Here is a 10,325-nt window from a genome sequence, read left to right as displayed (position 1 = left end):
GTGCTTTAAATGACTTGACAGGCAATGTATTGTGTTACGTACTTGTTTGACGACAATTTCGGAATCTCCAAAGACTTGAAGATACTTAACATTCAAGCCGATTGCTTTGTATAGGCCTTGCACCAAGGCTTCGTATTCCGCTGTATTGTTTGTGCAATCGAACTCAAGTCTGCATGTAAGCATGGTCTTATTCCCATCTGGGTTAACTAAAACGCATCCTGCTCCTGCTCCCTCGTTAGATTTAGAGCCATCAAAATATAATTTCCAAAATAAAGATGTATTTACAGAACTATCTAAAAAATTAAAACACCTTGAATCATCAGTTTGGGAAAAGTTTTCAATTTGGGACACAACTGAATTTTCTAAGTAAGGTGAAGTGTGAGCATTGAAATTGCCGAGGAAAGAATCTACCGAGTAATTGCCTATGATACTGCTGTTGTATGCTATTGCTTCGTTCTCTCCTTCCAATTCTGTCACTATGTACTTTTGGTGCAATTCTCGTTCAACCTTTATTTGATTGGGTTTGCCGTTGTATGGTAACCACATGTGCGACCAGTCAGTTGAGAAATATCCGTGGAGTTTCTCGGACCAATCCCTGCTAAGAATTAAACCATAGAATTCAGGGATATCAGCTACTAGAATGTCGATAACCTAACATACTTTCGGGTTAGACGACAATCTTATGGTCACCTGGTTAAGTTCACCAATCACTTCGACTTGAGATCAATCAAGTTGAACTATGCGCACTGCAGATTTCTGAGGTTGAACATTTAATTTGGCACAAATTGATCTGGGTAGAATATTCGTTGAAGCACCAGAATCAATCAGGCAATTGTGCACGTTTTTATTGAAGATTTCATAAGTGAGGAGAAAAGGAGGAGTATGGGATCTTGACCTTCCTCCAATCAAGGCAATGTCATTCGGATCAATCTTATTGATCATGTTGGTTGGAGGTCTTCCCATGTTGTGGGAAGCTACAACTGTAGGTAAAGATGTAGTAGGCACGGCATGTAATTCTTTCATCATTATTTTCTGTTGATGTTTTAGTTTGCTCAATTCGTAAAGAGTGATATTAGCCCTAGTCTTTTTCATGTCAACGATAATGTTATACTCCATTTCATCCGACACTATCAGTGTTCTTGATGGAGGTGCTTGATCTGATTGGGCTGGGCTAAATTGGGTCGCTCTAGCGGTTGTTTTCTTTGTTGCGACCTTATCTTTTGTTGCAGGGCTTGCGCCCTTCTGTTTAGGGGTAGTTTGGGGAGGATCAAGTTGATTTTTTCTTCGTGTGCTAACCTAAAATGCTTCTTGATCCTCTTCTTGTGGGAGGATGAAATCCCACATTCCTTGTAGTTCCACAACTTCTTCATCATCGGTCTTCCCTTCAATGGTATTCTCTTCTTCTTCTTCTTCTTCAGATTCGACGTTTGAGACAGCATTGGGTGGTTTCACCTCCATGGGAAGGTTTCTTTTAAAAGATATGTAGGGCTTTTTTGAAGAAGTTTCTACTACTTGCTTTCTTATGTCAATCATCTCGTTGGACATGGCCTTTAACACCTTTTGTAATCCTTCCATATCGAAAGGATATTTCGTTTGCTTCTTCTTGGTGTCTTCTTTGAAAGAGATCTTCTTAGATTTGCGTTCTTCTATTGCAGATCTCTTTTCTAGGGCAACTACGCGTTTTTCTACTGCTAGCGCCTCAGTTAAGTTTTCAACTAAGGTCATATTGCTTGCCCTATCTACGAAGATAGCCAAGCTAGATGGTAAGGCCGTGATGTACCATTCACATCTTACTTCCTCGCTGGGTTGAGAAGCAGCGGGAACCTTGTTGAGGATCTTATTGAACCGTAAGTTGAAATCTTTAATGGGTTCTCTAGCCTCAGCTTTAAGATTAGATAGGTCATTGATCAATGTCGTTGTTGATCTGTCATCGCCAAACTTGGTGAGGAATTGACTTTGAAAAATGTCCCAACTTGTGATGGACCCAGAAGGTAACGAAAAGTACCATGATCCGGCTGTTCCTTGCATTGTGTAAGGAAAAAGTCGGACGACAGCATCTTCGTTGGTAACTCCGTTGAGATTAACAGAAAGCATGAAATTATTGATATGCTCTTCAGCTAGCATGCCTGTTTCTGGATTGAATTTAGGTAGCCACTTCTCAGGATGGGCCGGTATTGGGCTCAGGGGTGGAGGCATTAAAACTGCCCCAGGATTGTTCCATGGAGACTGGGCCATCGTTGAGCCGCTAGTTAATGAGAGTGCAGAAGACGGTCCCTGATGCTGAGAAGATGAAGGTATTATGGTCTTTGATGATTGAAGAGGAAGTGTGGAAGATGGATGAGTGATTTGGGATGAGGATGTGGGTGGTTGACTTCGCGGTGAGGGTGTTGAAATGGACGAAGTGGATGAAAGAGTCTCACGGTCAGACTCGGGTGGTGCTTTCCTTGCTCTTTTCCTAGTAGGGAGAGGGAGTTCACTTGGTTGAATACCAAATTTTTCACTCTTTAATCTGGTCAGAGGGTGAGCAGGATTGTACTGCGAAGTCACGCTGCTGTTAGATTTATCAGACCTATGAGAAAAAATAGAGAATCCCTGGAGTTTACGAATCAAAGTTTGAATTTCAGGGGGTTCAATAATGAGTTGGTTTGATATATTGGAGTAGGTAGCAGCGGTGGATACTCGAGCGACTTCTAACTCCAGGTTTAACCGTAGTGGAGAAGTTGGGGGAGTTGATGAGGGTGATTTACTCTCAGAATGGCATTTAGATTTTGACTTAGTTGCCATTCATAGTTCGTGCCCTCCTTCTAGCGCCAAATATGTTGAGGGCCCCGAAATCGGGTCAACAACAAGGGGGATACCCACCCGGTCGGGAACCTGACTGGCGGCTCCTTGCCCGTTTGGTGTAGCGGGTCCGACTGGGGATGATGGGACCAGCTTCCCAATCTAAAAGATGTGTGTGTGTGTGTAGATTTTGAAGACACTAATCTAAAGGTAATTTTAAACTAATTTAATTCTAGACTCTAAATTGACTCTATGCTATTGTAATCTAACAAAAACAGCACATCTAATCTATACTAACCCGGGGTAAAATTCTTTCATTATGCAATCTAAAAAGATTTCATACAACAACTGGTAATAAAGATCATTCAGCTATCATAAGAATATAAATCAATTTAAGATGAACCATTCTGCATAAGCAGTTAGGCAAAACAGTTGTGAACAACGTATCACATAATCAGTTATTCATATGTCAAGCGCAAACAAATGATTCCACCGTACAAAAGTGCCAAATGGTAATCTAGACATTCATACATTAACATATAAACAAATCAGCTGTATATCACTCTAAGAATATGAGCAGAAATTAATCAAGAGATAAAAGTACCATTTATGACTGATTTCACTCACAAACTTCAAGCAATAACGATTTATCTCTACTTACTTCTAACATCTACTAAGAGTACAGAAGTGCAACATCAGTAGCAAACATTAAAATGTAAACATAAATAAATCTCGATCCATCCATTCATCAGAAACCCCCTCCGAGGGTGCAAAAGTGCATGTTCTGAGGACAAGTTTTTTGACAAATTTCCTGACCCTTCTCCAAATGTCATGAGAAGGGTTAAATAATACTAACTAACTAATCTTAATTACACAAATTTAGGGAACAGCTTCAAATGACCTCCCTTTTACTAAAGCAAATTTATTTCTAAAAATTGAATCTAATTTCTAACCGTTTCTGTATCTGCTCCTTAGTGCTGTAAGCAATGTGAGGTTCACCTGGAAAGAGTCGGCTGGTTGTCTTTTCCTTTTGTTCGGGCGATGAAAGTAGAAATAACAAAAGCTGGCACCTCTTTCTGACAACCTAGAAGATATTTTTGAAAATCTTCCTCTGACTGGGTGTTTTTTGCTGTGTGTATACTTAGTATAACCTAGATTTCTTTCAAACTGATTGTGTTGTTGCTATTTCGGTTTCCGGCCGTGTGAATGACTCAATGAGTTAGGGATTTCGTTGCCTGAACAATCTTATGTATTGAAAATTGCTTCCATTCTTTGTTCCAGGCTTTTCTGAAGCATCATCCCTTTTCAGCGTTTTTCTTTTTTCTTTACCCAATCTGAGCTTTAGGATCTTTTGCAAACATGCTGCTTTTGTGCGCCTTTGACTCTGAGTCTTGGATAGTCTATTTTCATCAGTGTCTGTGGAGTGATACTCTGGAATCCGCGGCTCTGCTGCATGCGGCATTCATTTGCGAAGGCATCTCCTCTCTGTTCTTCAAGTATTGGCGTTCTCCCCTTTTCCTTGGATGTTTCCTGCATATAGATTTATATCAGTTACTGCCTTACAGTTTACGCAAAGGAAAAGAGACATGACGAAAATATTGACATGAAAGCTTTAAATTCTAATGAATGCATAATCATGACACTCATAATGACTTGACTCTTTGAAAAACGCAACACGATCATCTTTGGATACTCAGGCGTGCAATCATTAATTTCCCTTAAGGTGCACGCTCGATTTTGGGTTCACAGATCATGCCGAAGAAACTTTGCGATGAGTGGTTTCTACGATTCATATCGCAGCAATTAATAGTCTCATTCGTCGCAGATCGTAAATCGTAAAATCGCAGTTTATAGGATCGCAGATTGCAAATCGCAATATCACAATTTTCATTTGCTCGTTGTGTGCTGCTTTTGCGACGTTTGCAATATGCGACGTCGCATATCGGCCGTCGACGATTCCTTCTCATTTTCTTTTAAGAGCGCTTTCAGAATATGCGATGCGATGAATTTCGCATCGCTTCTTTGCAGCTTATTTATGCGCATAGGAAAACTCTTCACTCTCTCTTTGCGATGCGATATAGCTTTTAGGGATTTAAAATACAAAAATTTGGATAAAAATATTTTTGGGATTTCTTGTTAAGGGTCCCCCTTTGCTTGATATTATTGCTAATACTAAACAAAGAGGGGGGTTGTTGGTGACCACAACAGGCAGTCAATCTTCCTGAATGCTGTGTTCAGTGCATTGCGATCGATAGGGCAGCAGACACAACTTCCTATGGATAAAGGATTTAAGCCTATAGGGGTCTCCCAAAATATACTCGACGGTACGTGGGAGCACAAGTCTGTACTGGAACTTATCGTCTCAAAGTGGAGGAATCACCCAACCATCAGTGAGGACAACCGTTACCAGGCTTTACGACGCCGGAATACGTCTCTAGCCTAGACCTCTAAATGTTTTGCGTTAAGTTCCAAAGCGTTGTTAGATTCATTGAATTTATTTTAAGTTGATCTTGCTTATGAATTTTGCCTTTTGGGTTCACCACGAGATGTAGATGTAATTCCTAAAATGCAATCTAAAGATGATAAACAAACTTTTATCTCTTTTCTGCAATGAAAATCCTAGCTACTAGGGGAAAAGAAAGACACAATCTTTTCGCAAAGAGCAAAGAGCACACTGTAAATGCACTTTTCCTAAATCAAGCCAAATAGACTGCCAATATGCAAATGCACATGCATGTGTTTTGTTTTTCACTTTCTTAATATTGATGCCTAAAAATAAAGTTGATTTACAAATTTGAATTCGCTTTGAAGTGACAAACACAAACAAGCTTCTTTTCGAAATCAAAAGGTAGAGACGATTACGACACTTTATGATTTTGAAATAAATACTCGTTTCGACACTAGAAAGTCACAAATTCAAACCAAAGGCAAAAGTAAATGCATAATCAACTATCAACAGCAAATAAACTTTCTCCTATGATCAAAATCGACACTTGTGACAGATCTAAATCAAAGGACGACAGTACGACTATTTTACTTTTGCAATGGAAAACTGTAAACGACGGAACAAACACATAAAAACATCTACAGTTTCTTTTGTACAACTGAGGCAGAATATCAGTAAGGAAAAGGGGTTTGAAACAGTGAAATACTGATCACAGGCTGCAAAAATCAGAGACAAAACTGAAGAAATGAAGCAAAGAACCTCAGCTGCAGAAGGCTAGGCTGATCAGCGCACCTGTTACACAGAGAAACGGCATTACATCGTAGGTAGCCCTCTCGGGAAGTGCGTTGAAATGCTGAACCTCTTCACAGAGCCTACGCTGGGGCAGAAACGAGAATTCTATCTGGGTTCTGGGTCACGGTTTGCAGTTTAATCTATGGTTTTTGGCCGAGTAAAAGCAATCAGTAATGCACAATCAGAGGTAGATCTAAGGGGGGTTCTAAGAGCTATCACAAGGGCAATCAGTTGGTCTATGAATCAGCTGTTCAAATCATAAACAGATCCAGTGAATGGATTGAAGCAGCAGATGTCTACTTTGCATTTGTTAATGGAAAATGCAGTTCGATTGCTACTTCTAAGTTTATGAAACAAGCAACAGGAGAAACACAAACAAACTAACTAGACACACTCCCCAGCGGAGTTGCCATTTTGTTATCGGGAAAAGTGTCCATTTAGATCTACTCTATACCACTAAGGTGTGACAGCTACCTTAGAAACAAACAGAGAAAACTACTTTTGTATTCTTCTTTATGAACTATAAACAAAGAGGAATAGGATGAACCAACCAGTGTCCTGCGCTAGTCCTTTGATCCGATCTCTCTTCTCTTCGACAGCTCCCATCTACCTGCTCCCTCACTTGCCCAGCTTCACCAAGTACCTGTAAGATCACAGAAGAAGGAAACTATACAAAGACATGGGTTTATATTAATAAATAACTTAGGACCAAATTTAAGTTAACCATACAAATGTAACAAGCATCAATGAAACACAAGCATGGAGAAGAAACTCAAATAGTTTTATTGATATACAAGAAGATACAGGAGGAGTTACAACCGATGATTCCTGACCCAGCATCAACCTCCCAGCAAAGAAATCCCTTCTTCAACCCCAACAAAGCATAGATCACCCAATTCTCTGATATGTATCTCAAAACCAACAACAATTCCTTACAATGTGCAAAATTCCAGCCTCTGGATCTCTGGGATGAGGGATCCATATATAGATGTATGCAAGGAGGATGAGTCAGCTCATGAATTGATTAGTGGCTTCTCTCTATCAGTTCTTGCTTCCACTTGGAGACTGATAGCCTGTTACTCATCCTTGGTCGAATTCAGTGAGGCAAGTGTCATTGGAGAAGATTTTGGAAGCTTCCATTGTCTCTCCACCTCGTGGAATGACTCTGCCACTTGTCATTTCCTGCTCAACGCACCCTGGTAGTGCATTTAGGTGCGTTTCAATGCACCTAGCTAGTGGACTTAGGTGCTATGCAACACACTTGGCTAGTGGAGCAGCTGAAATGATCCTGATTTGACTAATTCTGAGCAGTTTCTGGTGGAGAACTTCTGGGAGAAGCTGTAATTTTTTGACCTTGTTCCTTTAGGAGTTAGAACAACACTTTTAGGGACTTAGGAGCCCTTGGTTTATGGACATTTCATTCTTAGAGCTGTAAGGCACAAAAATGTCTATAACAATGTGTGAAGTCGAATAAATGGTTCCCAACTAGTAAGGAGATCGAGAAGTGGAAATATTGGAAGCTGCGTGAATTTGCGGCCCAGGAAAATAGGAATTCGCACCTATCGAAGGAAGAGTGGTTGAATAGATACCTATATATAGATGAATATGAAATTTCTTCATCTCTTTTCTATGCGAATTACACCAGTGTATTTCTAAATTGGCGAATAGTCAAGGTACGTGGAAGTTGGATAACCCTATTGTGTGGACTCCAGAATTGGTAAGGCATCTGGAAGCTTTAGAAAACAATATCGCGAGGGTTTTTTATTACTGGATTGATAGAATTTTGGGCGGATTCATCACTAAGTTCGCGATTGATAAGTCTATAAGTAATGGCGAAGTTGAACGACAGTTCTTCAAACGACTAAGAGGTAAGTATCTTGATTCCTTGAAAACTTGGATCAAAATGCTATTGTGCGATAAAAGATTCATGCCATTGAAGTAATGTTTATAAGATATCTAACGGGAACTACGCAAAGTGGAAAAACATTCAGAATAGATCTAGATTCAGGTGTTTAATATAGTCTATTGTTAGGAACATTTGATAGTGACAAAGAAAGTAGTGTTTTAAGGACACCTCTAGGTGCACTGTAGACGGTAAAGAAGGGTATCATGGGGATACCACATCCATCCACTCCACCTAAACCATCACCTCTACCTCACACACCTACACCTACACCCCTGCCTCCACCTCCACCTCCATTATTCAATGTAGCCAACGCTATGAAGATGCCCAGATTCGGAGGTTTGGTGACAGAAGACTTTGAACAGTTTTGGTTTGTAGCATATGATGTGTGGAAGTCACAACAGATTACAGATGATGACTTGAAGAAAGCGCAGATGGTTACAACACTGCAAGATAGAGCACTAAGCTGGTATATTAAGTATTGTTTGCCTCATTCAAATGCAATGCTCCATGAAACGAAGAAAATGCTCAACAATGAATTCAAGAAGCCTTAGTCGCAAGCCCAGTCAGTGAAAGAGGTAAAAGAGATCTAGGAAAAGGTAAATGAGTCTACATGGGACTTTGATCAGAGATTGAAATGTCCGATTTAGCAAGCTAATATGAAGATTGCAGATGATCAACACAAGGACGGTACGTTGCTTCATTATTGCTCCATTTGAGATTTCCACTCTCACGACAGAAGATTAGAATGCAAGCAGAGGCATTAGAGATTTTTATGACATTAGAAGCCTCGCTTATTCAGGATATGAATATGGAAGTACAACAAATTCAGTCACAGCTAGCTAGCCTGCATATGGAGTTGTAGAGCCTCAAGAAGGAAAGAGGAGTCTAGAATGAGGTCCACGTGGAAGTTTGGTGTTTGAAATGTAAGGGCCAGGGTCATGATAAGGATCATTGCCCAGTGTACTAGAATTATCTATTTGGAGGGGTTTCTGTACCCTTGAAACCAAAGAACACCATTGGGCCAAGTATGGGATTGGTACCGTGGTGCGAAATATGTCATATTACAAGAATGAATACAACAAACAGTTTCCATCTACTGCAAAAGTTTGTGTAGACTCCACAATTGTTGTTTTGTAATTTCTGTAAGTCTGTGGGTCATGATGAACATAATTGACAAAGTTATGAACTAATGATGGACAAAACACCAACGTATATAGTACAGATGGAGGCTCATCCTAAGGATCAAGGCACAACTGTAGTGCACAGAGGATTTCAGGGATGAGGAAGAGGATGTGGAGGAGGGGCTAGAAGAGCTCGTGTCGATATCATCTGTTACAACTGTGGAAAACCGGGTCACTTTGCGTGAGATTGTCAAAATTCAACACGCCCCTCATGTCAATATTTCCACCATCTTGATCATGTCATAGAATATTTCCCTGTGCTCATCACAAAGATGCAAGAAAAGGAGACTCAGACTCAGCAACCTACCCAGAACATCCATAAGATGAGATCTAAACCACGCAGAGAAGGTCTTAGTGCTAATATTGTCACGGAAAGTGGCAAAGCTACTGAGGAGGATAAAGGGAAGAAACCGGAGGAAAATTTATGGGCTCGCAAGGCTGCTGATAAGGAGATGGGATTCGATGTAAATAAGGTGAAGGAAAAGTTTTTGGAAGCAAAAAGGAGCATCGTGGATGAAGGAGCTTCTATGTAAAGGACTCAAATTATGGGAAAACCTGAAGATACCACTAGTACGCAGGAGGCAAACTCGTTATTATTAGCATCATTTTTAAAAACATGCATGAAACTCTTAAGGGATAAGAAGGCAGTAGAGGGACTGCAAGAATTAATATATAATTGCACTGGTAAGAATAAGCCACTACCAGAACAACATGCGGTAAATAAGGTGGGAAAAGGTAAGAAAAAGACTGATCGCAAAATGAGATTGATTGCGCAGATTGGAGAATATGAAATGGACTACGTAATTCTTGATTTAAGGTCTGATGCAAATGTTCTACCAAATAAGACTTGGGAAAGAATGGGAAGACTAGCATTACAGTGGTCCTCGATCCAGCTAAGGATGGAGAATCAACAAAAATTTATTTATATGGGGTGCCTACATGGAGTTACTATAGATATTGAAGGGTGGCATGCCATAGCCGATTTTGAAGTGATCGAAATAGTAGATGACACTAACCCATATCTAGAACTGCTTGGAATTGATAGGGAATTTGATATGAATGCAGTCATTAACTTGAAGAAGTGCAGTATGACATTTGAAAAGAAATAACTAAGGATTATTGTGCCATTGGATCCAGCCGAGGGTGTGTGATATATTGAACCAATCTGTGATTTTGAGGAAGATGATGATATTGAATAGATCTATAATCTAATTCCACG

The 10,325-nt window shown here is 40.0% G+C and overlaps 1 protein-coding gene across 1 annotated transcript in view; it reads left to right on the top strand.

Annotated features, from left to right (window-relative positions):
* The first annotated feature begins 9,378 nt into the window (after positions 1 to 9,378).
* The window catches only part of LOC149246313 (protein kinase STUNTED-like), a 51,499-nt gene continuing 50,552 nt past the window's right edge, over positions 9,379 to 10,325 (top strand). The window contains exon 1 of the mRNA XM_089440541.1: positions 9,379 to 9,579. Within this exon, the coding sequence (XP_089296667.1) occupies positions 9,379 to 9,579 (201 nt within the window). The remainder of the gene's footprint in view (positions 9,580 to 10,325) is intronic.

The sequence above is a fragment of the Pinus tabuliformis genome, chromosome 7 (assembly GCF_031772625.1).
Source record: "Pinus tabuliformis cultivar Carrire ecotype Pingquan chromosome 7, CPIR1, whole genome shotgun sequence".
In the NCBI taxonomy this organism is placed as follows: Eukaryota; Viridiplantae; Streptophyta; class Pinopsida; order Pinales; family Pinaceae; genus Pinus; species Pinus tabuliformis.
Note: the sequence above shows the minus strand (reverse complement) of the source record. Positions and strands in the feature narration are given on the sequence as shown.